The 19,726-nt window shown below is 42.1% G+C and overlaps 1 protein-coding gene across 2 annotated transcripts in view; it reads right to left on the reverse strand.

The window, feature by feature from the left end:
- The window catches only part of LOC137372543 (interleukin-12 receptor subunit beta-2-like), a 124,516-nt gene that overhangs the window by 91,872 nt on the left and 12,918 nt on the right, over positions 1-19,726 (reverse strand). For both annotated transcript variants that reach the window (XM_068036444.1, XM_068036445.1), the window contains 4 exons: positions 9,165-9,334; positions 7,874-8,025; positions 2,170-2,329; positions 1,144-1,226 (listed from right to left, as the gene is read on the reverse strand). In XM_068036444.1, the coding sequence (XP_067892545.1) occupies positions 1,144-1,226; positions 2,170-2,329; positions 7,874-8,025; positions 9,165-9,334 (565 nt within the window). The remainder of the gene's footprint in view (positions 1-1,143; positions 1,227-2,169; positions 2,330-7,873; positions 8,026-9,164; positions 9,335-19,726) is intronic.

Consider the following 19,726-nt stretch of genomic DNA (forward strand, 5'->3'; position numbering starts at 1 on the left):
CAAAGAAAAGAGGCATATAGGCAGACATGTGCCCCGTCTCCTATTTCATGGCATTGCTAAATAAGTACAAAGCATAAGCCATTGTCTTCAATTCCCATCACAAACTCTGCTCCCTTGCAACCGACTCCATCCATCTTTCCGGTAACTGCCTGAGCTAATGTCCACAGGGGTTGGTCCTGCTACTTAATCCATGGGCGCCTGTTTTTAGGTACCCAAGATGCTTAAATTAGGTGTTTGGCCCTTTGAATATGTAAATGAGAGGCCTAACAACTGTTAAGAACTCTTTTTAGAATTTTTTGCTTCGACAGGCAGGGCAGACATCAGGACCTGACCCCATTTGACTTTTTTTATAAATAAATATGAATATTTGAAAAATCACTGGCTAGAAAAATTAACGAATTACCCGAGACAGATCTGGGGAAGGGGTTGGCACTTCAATTAAATTAAGAAACTAAAATGTAAAGCTATGGCTTATATAGTGCCAGACTGGACACTGCCGAGGTTAAAAACAGTAGGGGAAAAAATGAAATAAAGAAAGAAATAATGACTATGTGATGCCAGATTTTGGTTTTAAAAGTTTGTATGTTGCAGAAGGAAGGAATAATTGAGGGAGGTAAGAAGATCCACACTTAGGAGGTCCTAGGGAAAAATAAATTTAAGTTTGGAACAGTGCGATGGGTTTTGATTTTGATAACGTAAGGCTACAAAGACGATAAACTGTATGTCCTGTAACAAATTAACAGCTTAGGGGGAACAATGAAGGGAAGTTTGACAGGTTGTAATATTAAATCGTTGCAGTTAAAACAAAGCAAACAATAGTTTTCTGAAGTTACCTGCTAATGATTGGTACAGTTAAGAGAAACTTGTAATAGGATTCATAAATTATGTCAGATAATTTTATTGAAAGGTGATTTTGTTTTCTTAAGAGCCATTAAATTATCTTGTTTCAGGAGCAGCTCAGCAGGAGCTATACATCGATCTTTCATCTTAACTGCCCACGTTAGTAAGGTCACATTGTTTGACAGAACTTTACCTCCCTGAGCTCCACCGTTACCATGTAAAAAACATTGCTGCTGATGGCTTTGTGTGCCTAGGAGTATATAGCTGATTAACAAAATGGCAGGTGTAAGGTATTCAACATACCTTCCAGTAGATGATTATTCTTCTATGTTTGTTTGGATCAACTGGCTCACATAAACTCCACGCATCTAAAACTCCTGCAGGCTCTGCAAAAGTTCATAAGGGGAGAAAAAGGATTTTTTGCTAGTGTTTAACAGTAACATAATTTATTGATAACCATATGAAGTATTTGAAATATGACCCTTCTAATATTTTTCACTACCACAGTGCACACTGTTCTCAGATTGGTTTTGATTGACCATTCAATGCATATTGTTTCATATAGCCTTTGGCAGGTTAACCAGGCAGTAAATCTGATTGCATGAACTTACATTGTATTTACCCTAACCAATACCTGTAAGTGCAGACTTAAGGAGTTGGGCACAATTCTTCCCTGAATGTAACATTGAGAGTAAAATGCACCCAATGAGTGGATTTGAAGATCCTGACCCACAGCCTCTCATTTGCTGATTGCAAACTTTGAGTGGGAATAAGTCAAGAGTTCAAAGAGGGCTCCTTTTTTTCCCTTTCTTTATGTTGTGGTTGTGCTGCTTTAAGGATACCCGATCTTGCACAACTATCCAAAAGATTCCTGCACACACAGTGCATCTGTCAAAGCTGTAGCAGGCAGGAGGAACAAGTGGCACAGAGGGGACAGTAGAGGAAGGAGAGCACCACAGGAAAACTTTGGGATAAGGGGGTTGAATGGTTTGGAAAGTAGCAGGAGGAACTGAGGACTCAGCTTTTAGGTCCTGAAGAAAAGAGCCACTCAAATACCTCATCTAGGCACATAGAAAGAGATGGCCTTAACAGTGAATGTCACCTCATCTGCATTAACAAATTCCTCCTCTGGTAATTGGAAGTAGTGTGTACAATTTTAAATTTGCTGCTGCTCTCCTCTTCCCTCCCAACACACACACATACATACACATATCTTCCAGCAGAAATATGTGCGTGCAATACACATTTAATATACTTGGTGTAGCTGAGTATATAACAGTTTATTTTAAAGTGTCTCACTATTAAAATACATGTCAGAATTGCACTCACCTGCCTCAGGTGTTTTGTTTATAAATGACCTGCTCCAGTCACTCCAGTAGTTGTTGCTCTTTCCAAGGCAGCAGCGGATCTGAAACTCGTATTCCTTGAATGGCTCCCAGTTGTAAAAATGGCCTGAATTTCCATTGATGCTAAATGCATTTTTAGCAACCTAAAATTGGTAACAGAAATTTCTCTCATATCAACTTTTGCTTCTCTTTTCCTCTCAAGTTTACTTTAAAAAAAACTTTCAACCAGACTGCAGCATTTGCAACACAATACAGCATCACAGCAACAGTGCCTTCATATTGTTATCACAGTACTAAACATCCACATTATTCAATTATCTGAATCTTTGTATGTATTCAAAAAAGCAACATGAAGAAATTATTGGAACAAAATTTTACTAATTCTTTCTAAACAAGAAATGCATAGTGACATGTATCTGTGTCAAAAAGGTAATTAATGTGTTTTAATGATATTAAAATTGTCCCAAGAAAAGCCCGCAACAGGAGTTTATACCACAAGTATCACATCTCTCCCAGATTCAAATGAGGATGAAAAAAATTGCATATTAGAATTAGAATTAGAATTAGAACATTACAGCGCAGCACAGGCCCTTCGGCCCTCGATGTTGCGCCGACCTGTGAAACCATCTGACCTACACTATTCCATTTTCATCCATATGTCTATCCAATGACCACTTAAATGCCCTTAAAGTTGGCGAGTCTACTACTGCTGCAGGCAGGGCGTTCCACGCCCCTACTACTCTCTGAGTAAAGAAACTACCTCCGACATCTGTCCTATATCTATCACCCCTCAACTTAAAGCTATGTCCCCTCGTGTTTGCCATCACCATCCGAGGAAAAAGACTCTCACTATCCACCCTATCTAACCCTCTGATTATCTTATATGTCTCTATTAAGTCACCTCTTCTCCTCCTTCTCTCTAACGAAAACAACCTCAAGTCCCTCAGCCTTTCCTCGTAAGACCTTCCCTCCATACCAGGCAACATCCTGGTAAATCTCCTCTGCACCCTTTCCATAGCTTCCACATCCTTCCTATAATGCGGTGACCAGAACTGCACGCAATACTCCAGGTGCAGTCTCACCAGAGTTTTGTACAGCTGCAGCATGACCTCGTGGCTCCGAAACTCGATCCCCCTACTAATAAAAGCTAACACACCATATGCCTTCTTAACAGCCCTATTAACCTGGGTAGCAACCTTCAGGGATTTATGCACCTGGACACCAAGATCTCTCTGTTCATCTACACTACCAAGAATCTTCCCATTAGCCCAGTACTCTGCATTCCTGTTACTCCTTCCAAAGTGAATCACCTCGCACTTTTCCGCATTAAACTCCATTTGCCATCTCAGCCCAGCTCTGCAGCCTATCTATGTCCCTCTGTACCCTACAACATCCTTCGGCACTATCCACAACTCCACCGACCTTAGTGTTATCTGCAAATTTACTAACCCACCCTTCTACACCCTCTTCCAGGTCATTTATAAAAATGACAAACAGCAGTGGCCCCAAAACAGATCCTTGCGGTACACCACTAGTAACTAAACTCCAGGATGAACATTTGCCATCAACCACCACCCCTCTGTCTTCTTTCAGCTAGCCAATTTCTGATCCAAAGCTCTAAATCACCTTCAACCCCATACTTCCGTATTTTCTGCAATAGCCTACCGTGGGGAACCTTATCAAACACCTTACTGAAATCCATATACACCACATCCACTGCTTTACCCTCATCCACCTGTTTGGTCACCTTCTCGAAAAACTCAATAAGGTTTGTGAGGCTCGACCTACCCGTCATAAAACCGTGCTGACTATCGCTAATGAACTTATTCTTTTCAAGATGATTATAAATCCTGTCTCTTATAACCTTTTCCAACATTTTACCCACAACCGAAGTAAGGCTCACAGGTCTATAATTACCAGGGCTGTCTCTACTCCCCTTCTTGAACAAGGGGACAACATTTGCTATCCTCCAGTCTTCTGGCACTATTCCTGTCGACAATGACGACATAAAGATCAAAGACATAAAGATCAAGGACAAAGGCTCTGCAATCTCCTCCCGAGCTTCCCAGAGAATCCTAGGGTAAATCCCATCTGGCCCAGGGGACTTATCTATTTTCGCACTTTCCAAAATTGCTAACACCTGCTCCTTGTGAACCTCAATCCCATCTAGCCTAGTAGCCTGAATCTCAGTATTCTCCTCGACAACATTTTCTTTCTCTACTGTAAATACTGACGCAAAATATTCATTTAACACTTCCCCTATCTCCTCTGATTCCACACACAACTTCCCACTACTATCCTTGATTGGCCCTAATCTAACTCTAGTAATTCTTTTATTCCTGATATACCTATAGAAAGCCTTAGGGTTTTCCCTGATCCTATCCGCCAATGACTTCTCGTGTCCTCTCCTTGCTCTTCTTAGCTCTCCCTTTAGATCCTTCCTGGCTAGCTTATTATTGCTACAACAGCACTCAGGTGGAATTACCATCACTTCTTACACTTTTAGGCACAACTTCTGCCAGAAGAGGAAAGTTGGAGCGATTTCAAATTTATAAGTGGAAAATTTAGCCAATTTATTTCTGACCTCAGAACACAACAGAAAAAGTTAGGGGTTGTCCTTTCAAATATGTGTATTTTTGATGCAGTGATAAATCTTAATTACTGTCAAACAGCCTCTCTGGCACGGAAAATTTACTTATAGAAGTGTGGAGTCTTATTACTTCAGATTTTAATTTATTGTTGGAGATTTAAAAAAAAATTATATTTTCTTTCTTTCTCTCTTTTATCTCTCTCTTGATCCCATATAACTTTCCCTCTTATTATTTCACTTTCTGTATACAATTTGGCATTGACTATTCTAACTTCTATTTCCTGGTTCGGTTTCCGCCTGTCTCAGTAGTCTTCAGTCTGTTTGGTTAAGGAGATACACAGTTGCTTGTCCTGTTTATTCCGGTCCCAGATCCCCTATAAAGGATTTTCAATTTCTAATAACCATAAGTTCCAATACAAATGCCTGCAGAAAGTCTGTGGGCAAGCATACAAACAGATAATACCAGGAGTTTGTTGCTGACAACTAAATCTGGGCCATTAGCTTTTTCCTGAATGGCTGGATTCCTACAAAAGCAAAGTGCCACTCATGCCATCTTTCTGCATCTAAAAGTCCCATTGGAACGTCCTAGCAACTTCATGAACGGGAAGGGATTTAATTGCAGAATGTTCAGGTAGTGATTGATGCTAGCCACCTTATTAAGAATATCAAGGAGTAACCGTAATTTTTTTTTTATTCTCAGGAAATCTAGCATACCTTCATTACTTAGCCACAGCGGTATGACAGTAGAGCTGATGGGAGACAAGGATTACTGGTTCAGTTGCGGCTGGTGACGCTCTTTTGGAAAGCCAGGGTAGAAGCCAAAAGTAAACCCATAATGCCTTGGGCACTACCAGAATCACTGTGGAACAGTCCATTAGGATTCTCAAATCCCAATTCCACTGCATGAATAGATCAAGGGGAAACTGACGGCATAGTTATCCAGAATTGTGGTGGCTTGCTCTATGCCCTTAAATTTGACCATTTGTCCTTCTAAACACAGAAGAAGAAAAGACTGTAACCACTTCCATGCTCCTGAAACATAGATTTGTTTCCCCCTGAAATCTTGATTGAGCCCCTCCAGCCAAGAGTAGCTGTTTCTGCTCGGAGGAGAGACTGCTGTTTCCTCATCATTTCCTCCCAGCTGCTCCGGCTCATTGGTACTGTATGATTCATTGAGTGATAGCCCTTCTTTCTTATTGTGCCCTTAACCCAAGTGAGTGTATCTGGGCTTGCTTCAGTAAGTAAAGCACTATGGCAGCGTGGGTGAATTGGGTGGGGAAGGGTCTTTCTGGAGATGCCAGGTTGCTGGTCAGATAGCTCCCTCTGTAAGTGTTGAGCACCTGTCAGGGATACAATGTATATTCATCATAGGAAGAAGATCTCTGATTGATAAATCAGAAATTGTGACTGACAGGAGACCTTCCAAGTTATCAGAATGTCTAGACTGCAAAAAAACTCACCGTTCCATAAACGCTCTACACCATTACCAATCTAAGTCTAGCAACCCTCTGCCAACTTCCCCATCTCCCCCAGTGTGTTGCAGAGGCTGCTCCTCACGTCTTAGGAGGGGCCTCAGTCCTTTGCTTCCAGTTGTATATATATTTCTCTTTTGCAAAGAACACAAATATTGAGACATGGAACGGATTAATTCCCAATGTTTTTCACCCAGGTGTCTGCTGATATTCTCCTGTAAAGATGCATTCAGGTGCAGGTAGTGCAGCAGTCTCTTCATTTTTCAGTCCAACATTGCAGGAAATATGATGCATATGAATTATGAAATGGTGGCAGAGAAAGTGTACCTGTGAGGGAAGTAGTGGGAGCTTCTTGTTCCTGCTCAGGGTCTCATTCATTTCTTCTTTTAAACTATATTGCCCTGAATGCTTTTGAGATCAGTCATGCTTCCAGCAGTATCTCAGCATCTGTAGGGGACCTCATGTAGTCCCTTTCCTTGGCCAGGCTGGTATGGTCATCAAGTCATTTTCGTTTCGTTTCGAGATACAGCACTTTAACAGGCCCTTCGGCCCACCGAGTCTGTGCCGACCATCAACAACCCATTTATACTCATCCTACACTAATCCCGTATTTCTATCACATCCCCACCTATCCCTATATATTTCCCTACCACCTACCTATGCTAGGGGCAATTTATGATGGCCAATTAACCTATCAACCTGCAAATCTTTGGCATGTGGGAGGAAACCGGAGCACCAGGAGGAAACCCACGCAGACACAGGGAGAACTTGCAAACTCCGCACAGGCAGTACCCAGAATCGAACCCGGGTCCCTGGAGCTGTGAGGCTGCGGTGCTAACCACTGCGCCAATGTGCCCCCCTTCTGTCATTGACTAGCTGTTAATAGGGAGATAGAGTTGGCACTGATTGCCAGTTCCCCCTGCTCCCCCAGCATGCCTGCACATCCTTTTTCGGAGACATAATTCCCTGGCCACCAAATAACATTTGTCTTTGGCCCTTAGTTTTGCCAGTATCATCGCCATCGCAGCTTCTGAGAATCTTGGTGCCTTGGTCACTGTAGGCCCATTAGATGATTCACCACTTTCTGCTATCACTTTGACATTCAAGTGTGGCTCTAACTCTCTCTCCCTCTTCAGAGTCACCTGCATCTGACTAGTTCAGCAGCAGCAGCCCTTTAACTTCTGCAACCTGCCCTGGTTTCTGTTTCTCTCAGCAGTGGAGATGCAATCAGGAGTGGGATTCTCACTGTAATCCTGCCTTGCAGTCTCCCTACCCAAAGAAAATGCGATCAGATGCCTGCAGAATCACAGGGATGGGTGAAAGTCCTGCTGTCATTCACTGAAGATCTAAGGAAAATCCAAACCTATTACCAAATTTTCAAAAACAAAATATAATGGACACTGAGAGCCTCCTGTGGCCTGTATTTTGTATTTTAATAAAGCCTGCAGCAACATACTTTTTTAAAAATGACAAGAAGATATGGTAGGAATGTTTAAAAGCAGCAAAAAAAGGCAAGACCTTTGCTGGAGGAGGAGAGGTTGGTTATAGACATGTTATTAATCCCCACTGCAGTCACCTAATGCACACTTTATAAAACAGCATTCTGCAGCAAATCTGGAACCTACCAGAGTCCAGCTGATACCGGGATCCGATGTTATTCTATATCTTATTTCAAACTGACATTGTGCACTTGTTGTATTTCTCCAGTGAATAATGATCTTGGCAACTGAATTGCTTATAAATTCAACTTTCGTGATGTTTGGAGAGTCAGGCTTAACTATTTAAAAAAAAATGTTACAAACTGGCATTAGAATTAGAATAATTTTTCTCCCAATTTCCCCTCCTCCTAAAAGATGATCACTGGGAATTTCCTTTAGGGCTCTGTTGCTCGGTTATCATAACTTCAGGGGAGAATCAGAAACCTGTCTATGCGGCATATCTAGCTTTTTTTGTCAATCTTCTGTTGAAGTTATGTTAGTCAATTGGGAAGTAGCCCTGAGGAAATTCACAGTGGGTGGTGGTGGATATAGTTCTACAGTTGCCTGCAGCTCATCACTTTCATGCCTAAGTGGTTTTACTTCATGACTGGACAGTTAGGCCCTAAAAATTATTAGGCCAGAGATCTCAGCACTTACTGCAAGATTATGCCACAGGTGACCTTCGCCACTGACCCAGTCAAAGTCTGCAGGATCAGAGGGAGGGCCCTTAATTTGGGGACAATTAGCAGATGCCCATAGCTCCTGGGGCACAACCTTGAAAATTTTGATAAAGTGTCATTGAGTTATTGGAGCTCCAGATTGATGTTACTGCAAGGAGACCACAGAAAAAAGTTGTTTTTTAAAAATATAACTTGTCTCCTGTTCAGGGGGACAGGGTTTAATCACAGTTCCCGAGGTGAGCCCAAGGACTGCCACAGTGTTGGCCGGTATGTCTAGTTTTATTAGGTGTTCCCATGCCAATTCCCGATGAACAGAATCATCACCTGACCTCCCCTTTCCCATGTTGATAGCCATATTTGGCATGCGTAGAGGCTACGTTGCCAATGGCCCATCATGGATTCCATAATGCTAGGCCAGGATCACATGTTTATGGGTCCCAACGTGATATCTATCCCTTCTGTTGTACTGCCACCAGTCATAGCAGGAGTATGCCAGAAGGACTGCAGACTTTCAGCCCCTTGGTCTCCTCAATGTTGGGGTTAAATACACCTGAATCCAAACTTGTTTACACCCTAACATCCACAAAAATGCATTTTCCAGTGGAATTATCAGAACATAGACTCATGAGTAAATGTTGGGCTTTCCTAATCTGTTTTAACTAGGTTAGATGTTTGTTTAATGAGCCATCAGAGGAGTCTGAGCTCTGAACCAAAAAGGTCAAGTGCAATCGTGACTTCTAGAAATTGTAATACTGTACCTATATCATGGATCGCAAAAGTTAGACCCTTGGATGTTGCATTTCCAAGTGCGTTCTGAGCTTGTACCCAAACTTTGTATAAAGAGGTCTTTTCAAGATGATCTCCAGGGATAATGATTTTGCTAGTTCCAGGTTTTGTAGGAAATATTTGTTCTTTACCTGTTTCTTTACTGTAAGGACAAGATAACACAGATCTCATAATACACTGCAGCAATGGGAGAAAGAAAAACACTTTTGTTACAAACACAAACTAAAGGGAACAAGTTTTTTCCCAATGAATGTAAAAATAAAATAGTCCTATACCATAAATCTCATATTTCTTCCAGTTCTGAATCATGAGGTCCGTATCATAGAGGGCGATTTATAGCTTAGATTGGGGCGGGTGACGAAAGGGATATCTGCTAGGCCCATCCAATAACACCAGCAAAAGGCCCAATCCATTTTCATGGTTGGGCTTTATCTTAATATTTAAGCTTAGCTGCCAATGCTTAAAGAAAGAAAGACTTGCATTTAAATAGCACCATCAGGATGTACCAAAATGCTTTACAACCAATCAAGTACTTTTGAAGCATAAGAAAAATACTGTGGATACTGGAAATCTGAAATAAAAAGAGAAAATGCCAGAAATACTCAGCAGGTTTGGCAGCATCTGTGCGAGAGAAACAGAGTTAATGTTTCTGGTTAATGATCTTTCATCAGAACCAGAATAACTTAGAAGTGAAATAGATTTTGAGCAAGTGAAAGGGGAGAGGGCAGGAAATAGAATAAAAGGGAAAGTCTGTGATAGGGTGGAAGACAGGAGAATTAAATGACAAAAATGTTCATGGTGAAAGGCCAAAGGGAGTGGTAATGGGATGAGTAAAGAAACTAAACTTGTTTCTAGAGGAAGTGTGAATGCCAGAATGATGAACATCCACTGTTCAAAAGTAAAAAAAAAGAGACAAACAAGAGAGAAGAAAATCAAACTAGCAAAGGAAAAGAAAACAAAATGGGACCAGAGCTTATGAACTAAAATTGTTGAACTCAATGTTGAGTCTGGAAAGCTGTAAAGTGCTTCATCGAAATACTGGAAAAAGAGGTGAGGGAGGGGGCCTGAGTAGGACTGGAACAAAGAATGTTCCACATATCCCACAAAAAGGCAGGCATAGTTTGGAACTATGTGGGTTCCCATAGCAACACCTTTTATTTGGAGGAAGTGAGTGGAGTTAAAGGAGAGGCTGTTCAATATGAGAACAAGTTCAGCCAGGCAAAGGAAGGTATTGGTGGATGGGGACTGGTTGAGCCTCTGTTCAATGAAGAAGCAGGGCATTCTCTGACCATCCTGGTGGGGAATGGAGGTGTAGAGGGATTGGATGTCCGTCCATGGTAACAGGGAAATGGTTAGGCCAGGAAACTGGAAACTGTTAAAATAATGGGAAGAAGTGTAGGTGGGAAGAAACCAGCCAAGGAAAAAAAAATAGAGTTGAGATAGGAAGAAATCAGTTCAGTGGGGCAGGAACAGGCTGAAACATGGGTCCACCAGGGTAGTCCTATTTGTGGCTTTTGGGAAGGAGGTAGAAGCGGGTTGTTCAGTGTTGGTGGACTATGAGGTTGGAGGTCATGGAGGGAAAACCTCCAGAGGAGATGAGGTCAGTGACAGTCTTGGCAATAGTGGCTTGATGTTCAGTGTTGGGTCATGGTCCAGGGGCAGTAGAAGGAATTGCCAGAGAGTTGACGTTCATCCTCTGCTAGGTAGAGGTTAGTAGGCCAAACAACAACAGCACCACCATTGTCAGCAGGTTTACTGCTAAAGTTGGACCTAAGAGAACGGAGTGCTGCAAGTTCAAAGGGAGATAGGTTAAAGTGAGTGAGGGTAGTGGAGAAATTGAGAAGGCCTATGTCATGCCAGTAGTTCTCAATGAAAGGTCTAGAGAAGATAAGAGACCATAGTGGAGGTGTCCAAGTGGAGGAAGGATTCTGAAGATGGTAAAAGGGTCCTCTGTGCAGGGTAGGAAGAAGACTCCTGGCCAACGAAATGAGCATGGAGGTGAAGGAATCTGAAGAAAAGCTCAACATCGTGCTGAGCTCGTTATTCATTGAGGTGGGGATGTAAGGGAATGAAATTGAGGCCTTTGCTAAGGACAGATCGTTCAGACAGAGAAGGAAGGTCGGACGGTACCATAAGTCCACAGCAAGGGATGAAATTGGAGGAAGGGTTGGGGTCAGAGGGAAGTCATAGTCAGAGTCATAGTGAAGGGTAAGAAGGTTCCAGAGAGGTGTTGGTGCTCATGAGCTTTAAAGCTTGTGATCCTTCACACCTGAAAGGAAGATAAAAAAGCGCGGACAAGACGAAGGATGAAATGAAACTGCGGACCAGAACAGCTTTGGGATAGAGTGAGTTGGTACTGCTGAAAAGAAAGGTCGAGTGCATGCATGTCTATTTCCCGAGGAACTTTTTTTTAAGGCAACAGACATCTGATCCAACAGGGAGTCTTTTTCCTAGATCCAAACCCCAGTTAGAACCAGAGCCTGTCCATATGAGACACCATAGCACAATCTAGCAACTTAAAGGCTAGCACTGAATGAGGGATCTCCAAATTGAATTTCCTCAATCCTCTATACAGTCTGTTAAAGTCAATGATATATTCCTCCATTGAATAACCATCTGTTTTCTGAAATCTTCTCTCCCCTGCTTCTCATGCCTTTTCTGCAACCTCCCTTTTGCTTTGACTTGCACATACAAAACTTGCTACTGCACGCATAGCTACTTCTCCCTCTTAGCCAGATTTGTTACTTCGTGCTCTCACCATGCAAACTATTCTGAACTGTTTCACATATCTTCAGAACCCTTCAACAGTGCACAGACTAACCTTCACAGAAATTTGGAGTCATAAGGCTTTCATTTGTGTGGCCATTTCTGCACTGTTCAATTTAGGTGACATTTATTTCTAGTTTAACTTCCACTTGTACTAGTCAAGCCTGACTACTACTTCCTGCCAGGTATGCTGAATTCTTGTCCTTTAAAGGTAAATGCCCTGGAATTCCAAACAGGGAAACTCCTCATGCCTGTGTTTCCACTTCTCAAACTATGCAACAGGAAGCTCAGGTAATGCACTGCACCATCATTTGCCCACATCCTCCATTTCCTGCCTCAATACTCATTTTGGTTGCCACTGGTTTATGATGGCCACTTTGTTTTTTATCCCCTACAGCCCACTTGCGATGGTTGAAAGAACAAGTTTTAGATATTTAGAACTTTGAAAAGGCTGAAATATGTTGCTTCCAAATATGTGAGTCAATCTGCATACAAAATACCCACATATGCACTTTTTAAGCAAGGCTGAGAACAACAATCAAAAGCACCAAAGATAAGCAGTAAATCTGGAACTGTGCATAGTGTTTCCCTATGGGTGGTGGTGGGGGGTGTGCGGGGAATGGTGCAAAGGACCTTGCTCTCCTGCACTATAATTGTTCGCGGGAATGAATCTGAAAGAAATACTCGACACTCGGGTCTGTTCCAAACGTCAAACAGTTTATTGGGTTATGCCGGCGGGGAGTAGGTTACTGGGCAATCCAGATTCCTCTCCACTGAACAAAGGAAAATCATCAATACTTATACATTTTCGAACAGTTACGCGGCTGGACATGGTCCAATCATAATGATTATAGATTATATACATTGATTATTAGAACCAATGAACAGTGGTTACTAGGCATGGAGGGGCTGCATGACCAGCTCATGGGTAGATAGGGGGTTACTCACAATGTTTTCCAGACCCCCTTATCTATCATCCTTGGGCCTGATGTACACATACCATCTTATCTTAACCTTGTTACAGACTGGTATCTTTGTCAACATTCCACAAGGACATCTGCTTTCCATTGAATGAGCCTTTGTTTGAATTTGTGTGAATCAGCTCCTGTGTGGAATGTGGTCAAGTTAGCTAAGTCCCATGGTGCCTTCCGAGCCCTTCATTGCTAGCTAAGATTATATGTTATTGGTTATTCATATTGTTGCAGGTGCCTCTGCGCTGGGAATACCCAACAACAATAATGTACTATCAGAAATGAAATAGAATGTTCTAATACATTTAAATACTTTTTTATTTACAACAAATTTGTTTTTAATCTATAATCGGAAACATTTATGCTGTATTCAATGAGCCAATTAGACTATCATTCACCATCACAGCACACACTGCCTCACTGATAATCTTCTTAGTGCCAGTCATAGCTGCAGCTTCCTTTTGGTGCTGCTGCTTCATTCCAGGAGTAGACTCTGTGCTGTGAGCAGGAATCCCCAATCAATTGTAAGACCAAGAGCTCCCACATGCAGGCTGCAACACAATGTCATCTCCTGGAATAAAGCTGTAATATCAGATTGGACTTGCAGCCAGAATTGGCAGTGAGATTGTCAAGGAGCCCAGTGGTGGCAATTTTTCAGACAGATCTCATAAGGCAACAAATCAGTCTTTGGATTGTGATACTGCTGATTTGGGATTAAAAAGTAGATAGATTAGTGTGCTGTGATTAGTTTCCAGCAGCACTGTGATCATGTGAAGTGCTTGTATATGCCATGTTTGTGTGACTATTGTTACGACCAGGTGAGCAATGTCTAGGGGTCTTTTGCTGTCTTTACCTGGTCTTATTGTAACAGGGTTTAATTTTAAACACACTATGTTTTGAGCTCCCCTTTTTGTGAATCCTTGCTCACAGTTTCTAATTATAAGGCAAAGAAATGAGCACACACAGGCTTTCTTTGGTTTAAAGCAGAAAGAGGAAATTTATTAAAATCTTAAACTTAACTCTAATACGGTACACACCTACAGATATATGACGCGCTCATGCTAGCATGCACACGTGATATAAATATGCAGATAGGAATAGAAAAGAAAAGATTAGAACAGTTTGAGGCAATATCTTGTTACTGTTTCTCGAGCTTGCTGTAGTCCTTGATTGAAGATATGAATTTGCGGTTCTTCAGGGCCCAGCATTAGTCTTAAACCTTGTTCATGTAGGAAATCTTTCTCTCTTTTAGTTTCACATGTTTTCACAAGATTCAGTTCCATGGGAAGAGATGAAGCAGGCAGACAGGAGAGGAGATGTTCTCAGTCCCAGGAGAAGGTCTTTACTCCATGAGCACACAGCTTTGTCTGTCCTCAAAAACCTTTGTTGGGAGGTCAAAGTCAAAAAAACTCCCAAGTTGCTCAGAAGGTTAGTCATGTGACTAGCTCCTTATATGGAACAGTCTCCTCAACTTCCTTGGTTGGAAGTTCAAATTCAAAAACTCCAGCCAGCCAGCCATGTGTCCAAAACTGGTCTGACCACTTCTGTGTATTGGAGAAGCAACTGCTAGACCCCTATTGTTTCAACATTGCCTCTTATCATGGAAATGTCTTTGCAATTTTAAGTTTTAATGTTCATTTGGCGAAATAATGTGTGCCTCAGTCTTGTCAGGTGGGGTTTTCCTGACACTATTCTAAGTTTCTATTTACCACTGTGTCCTGTTGGTGTCTTTGTAGGATCTCCTCACATTCCAGAGCTGGTTCCTTACCTGACAAAAGCATAGGAGAAGTAGTACAGCTAACACCCATAACTGTACTTAAGACCACTCACCAGATCAGATACATCCATGCTGGAAGGTTTAGACAGACAGCAGGAGGGTAGCACAAGCAGCAACACAAAAAAAAATAAAGGTGCCAACCTGGTGAAACGATAACACAGGACAACATGCATGCAAAATGGCAGAAGCAGCATGCTTTAGGCAGCTAAGTGATCCCACAACCAATGGATCAGATCAAAGCTTTGCAGTCCTGTTACATCCAATCGTGAATGGTCATAGAGTCATAGAGAGATACAGCACTGAAACAGGCCCTTCGGCCCACCGAGTCTGTGCCGACCATCAACCACCCATTTATGCTAATCCTATATTAATCCCATATTCCCTACCACATCCCCACCTTCCTTCAATTCTCCTACCACCTACCTACACTAGGGGCAATTTACAATGGCCAATTTACCTATCAACCTGCACGTCTTTGGCTGTGGGAGGAAACCGGAGCACCTAGCAGAAACCCACATGGTCACAGGGAGAACTTGCAAACTCCACACAGGCAGTACCCAGAACCAAACCTGGGTTGCTGGAGCTGTGAGGCTGTGGCGCTAACCACTGCTCCACTGTGCCAGAGTTAGACAATGAATCAACTAACATGAAGAGCAGTTGCCATGAACATCACCATCCGCAATGATGACAAAGCCTCGCATGTGCGTGCAAAAGACGGGACTGAAGTGTTTGCAACCATCTTCAACCAAAACTGCCAAGTGAAGGATCCATCCCAGCCTACTCCTGAGGTCTCCACCATTACAGAAGCCAGTCTTCAGCCAATTTGATTCGCTCCATATGACATCAAGAAATGTTGAGCGCACAGGATACAAAAAAGATTATTGGCCCTGACAACATCCTGGCTGTAGTATTGAAGACTTGTGCTGAAGAACTAGCTGCGTCTCTGGCCAAGATATTCCAGTACAGTTACAACACTGGCAACTACCAGACAAAGTGGAAAATTGCCTAGGTATGTCCTGTACACAAAAAACTGGACAAATCCAACTCAGCAAATTACGCCTCATCAGTCTCAATCAGCAGCAAAGTGATAGAAGATGTCATCATAGGTACTATCAAGTGCCACTTAAACAGCAACAACCTGCTCACTGATGCTCAGTTTGGGTTCCAACAGTGCCACTCAGCTCCAGACCTCATAACAGCCTTGGTCCAAAGATGGACAAACATGAATTCCAGCAGTGAAGTGAGAATGACTGCCCTTGAAATCAAGGCAGCATTTGACCAAATCTGGCATCAAGCAGCCCTAGTAAAATCGAAGTCAATGGGTATCAGAGGGAAAACTGGTTGGAGTCATACCTAGCACAAAGGAATATGGATGTGGTTGTTGAAGGTCAATCATCTCAGTCCCAGGACACTGCTGCAGGAGTTCTTCAGGGTAGTGTCCTAGGTCCAATCATCTTCAGCTGCTTCATCATTGACCTTCCCTCCATCATAAGGTTAGAAGTGGGGATGTTTGTTGATGACTGCGCAGGGTTCAGTTCTATTCTCAATTCCTCACCCACTGAAGCAGCCTGTGCCCATATACAGCAAGACCTGGGCAGCATTCAAACTTGGGCTGATAAGTGGTAAGTAACATTTGTGCCACACATAAGTGCCAGGCAATGAATACCTCCAACCAGAGAGATCTAACCATCTTCCATTGACATTCAATGACATTATCATTGTCGAATCCTCCATCAGCATTCTGGGGGACTCCATTAACCAGAAACATAACTGGACCAGCCACATAAATACTGTAGCTACATAGGTCAGAAGTTGGGCATTCTGCAGTGAGTGACTCACCTCTTGACTCCCCACCATCTACAAGGCACAAGTCAAGAGTCTGATGGAATACTCCTCACTTGCCCGACTGAAGTGTGAAGTAGGAATGCATTTCTGTGATGTAATTTAAATCCAGGTCTGTACATCTGGGAACATAGGAACAGGTGCAGACCATTCAGCCCCTCAAGCCTGTTCTGCCATTCAATTAGATAATGGCTGATTTGGATCTTAACTCCATCTACACACTTTCATTCAGTAATAACCTTGACAAACCTTGATGGTAGTGTAGTAGTAATGTCACTGGGCTAGTAATCTAGAGGAACAGACTAATGCCCTGGGGACACAGCTTCAAATCCCACCACAGCAACTGGTGGAATTTAAACTCAATTAGTTAATGTAATTAATTAAATAGATCTGGAATTAAAAACTAATCTTAGTTTCATGGCACCATTACTAACAATTATTGTAAAAACCCAGCTAGTTCACTAATGTCCTGTAGGGAAGGAAATCTGCCATCCTTACCTGGTCTGGCCTACATATGACTCCAGACCCACAGCAATGTAATTGACTCTTAACTGCCCTCTGAAATGGCCCAGCAAGCCACTTAGTTCAAGGGCAACTAGGGATAGGCAACAAATGCTGGCCTTGCCAGTGACACCCACATCCCATGAAAGAAAGAATTAAAAAAAAACAAAAATCTACTAATCTCCATTTTGAAATTTTCTATCGACCTAGCCTCAATAGATTTTTGGTGGACAGAGTTCCAGATTTTCACTACTGTTTCTGCCCTAACCCCCTCAATATTCCCCTCTGAATCACTTGCTTTCTCATTTCCATACACCACCTCAAATACTTTCACCTGAGGAACATAGACAAGGTAAGTGGTGTCTGCCCCAGTCATTCCTTGTGGCAGTCTATTCCCTAATGACACACTGTGGGAAAAAACTAACATAGTTTTCCTTGACCACAATAGTTCACCAAATAATGCAGCACTCCTCACAGTGATAAATTAAAATAAATCAAAGTTACCATTTTGAGAGCTACTGTTTCAGCTTGATGAGGCTGTAACTGAGGTTAAATTACCAGAGGAACTCATGGTTTAACACTTCATCAGCTCTTATTGCAACCAGTACTACAAATGAAAATTGGCATACAATGACAGTTTGGTTTTGTGGCCAGAGGTTGTCCTGGCCTCAATAATGTTTTAAAAGAAACACTTATAAGTGCTAGGAATTGATTCATAAAGGGACCTAATGCAATGAGTAAACTAACTGCTCAGTGACCAAATTACCACCTGTGAAGGCAAAATGTTATTCAGGTTTTGTGGGTAGAACCTGTCTGACCACAGAGAACATTTCCGCAGAACAGTACTTTAAGTGCCAGTAATAAGGAAAGTTTCAATTGAAAAAGAACATATGTAAAATATAAAAGTGCTAAAGGTTAATTCTACTTCCAGTTCCTTGTGGCTAACTAAAAGAAAAAAAATATATAAAATTTAAGGGTTCTAGTAGGTATTGTGGTAGACTAACAAAAAAACTGAAACATCATTAATGCAATATGCCGCTCAGTCCTTTTGCAGATTTCATATAATTAAGAATAAATATATAAATGAATAAATGAAACACATTATACAAGATTGAACCATAGCCACTGAGAAAGTCCTGTGTTTGATTACTAGTATGTGCTGAGTTAGTTGATCCCAGCTGAGCTAGTGGTGAGGGCTGCAGCAAATGTCATCAGTACGACGGGCCTAAGGAGGGGAAAACACAGCTTGGAATCGCCCCCATTTATCACTATCCTGTGACTGCTGCTGAATAATCCACATGTCAAGCAAGGGCAGGATTGGGCTCAGCTCAGTGATTCTCCTTATGGTCAAGAAACATGTTCAGGTTCACCATCTAGGCTCAGCATGGGGTTGGGGGAGGGAAGAAAATAATTAAAAATAAATGTTCAGAACACTGTTTGGAATTAGTTGTTGTTATACAGTGCTAATTGTGTCGAAGACAGGCAGAGAAACTATTTTTTCTACAAAGCCTGCACCTATAGACCCCAAAGTTCCACATAGTGAATCATACTGTTTTTACACCAATGGCAAATGTGTTGCACCCATCTGGAAAGCCGGATCACTTCACTATTATCCATTGCATCACTCATTGACATAAGTCCTGAGTAAACTGGAAGTGACATGCTTGAAAGTTGAGAGAGCAGCATTTAAAAAGTCAGTTCTGGTTGAAGATTGCTGCAGCAGCAGGGAGAAACAGCAGGTAAGGAGGAATGTGCTTGTCTCAGTGAGTTGACTGTCAGTTAACTTTACTGGATGGCTGATAGCTGCTTTTGTGCCACTTTATAAGCATGTCTAACATAGGGCAAGCTGGCAGAGGCAGGTCAGGAAGGCAACAGGACATGACACAAAGACAGAGAAGAAGTCAATAGTTAACTGCAAATCCTGCTAGACCACACAATTGTCCTCCAACTTCTCTGCTCACTGTTCAGGACAGTGAGATTGCCCTCATTTGGTTCTACTCTTCCTCATACAATCATAGTCATAGCTCTAGCAATAGAGGTTCTCTTCCCTCTCCTGCACCAGAGGACACTAATTTAAGGTGATTGGCAAAAGAACCAACAGTGACATGAGGACAAACATCTTTACATTGCAAGTGGTTAGGATCTGGAATGCTCTGCCTCAGATGTGGTAGAGGCAGATTAAATCATGGTTTTCAAAAGGGAATTGAATAAGCACTGGCGGGCAAGATAAAGGAAAATCCCAAGACATTTCATAAGTATATTAGGGGCAAGAGGATAACCAGGGAAAGACTAGGGCCCATTAAGGACCAAAGTGGCAATCTGTAAGTGGAGCCGGAGGACGTAGGTGAGGTTTTAAATGATTACTTTACATCTGTGTTCACTATGGAGAAGGACGATGTAGGTGTAGAGATTAGGGTGGGGGATTGTGATATACTTAAACAAATTAGCATTGAAAGAGATGAGGTAAAAGCGGTTTTAGCAAGCTTAAAATTGGATAAATCCCCAGGCCCAGATGAGATGTATTCCAGGCTGCTATGTGAGGCAAGGGAGGAGATTGCAGGGGCTCTGACACAAATTTTCAAATCCTCTCTGGCCACAGGAGAAGTGTCAGAGAACTGGAGGACAGTGAATGTGGTACCATTATTCAAGAAGGGTAGTAATGATAAACCAGGTAATT

The sequence above is a fragment of the Heterodontus francisci genome, chromosome 8, assembly GCF_036365525.1.
Source record: "Heterodontus francisci isolate sHetFra1 chromosome 8, sHetFra1.hap1, whole genome shotgun sequence".
In the NCBI taxonomy this organism is placed as follows: domain Eukaryota; kingdom Metazoa; phylum Chordata; class Chondrichthyes; order Heterodontiformes; family Heterodontidae; genus Heterodontus; species Heterodontus francisci.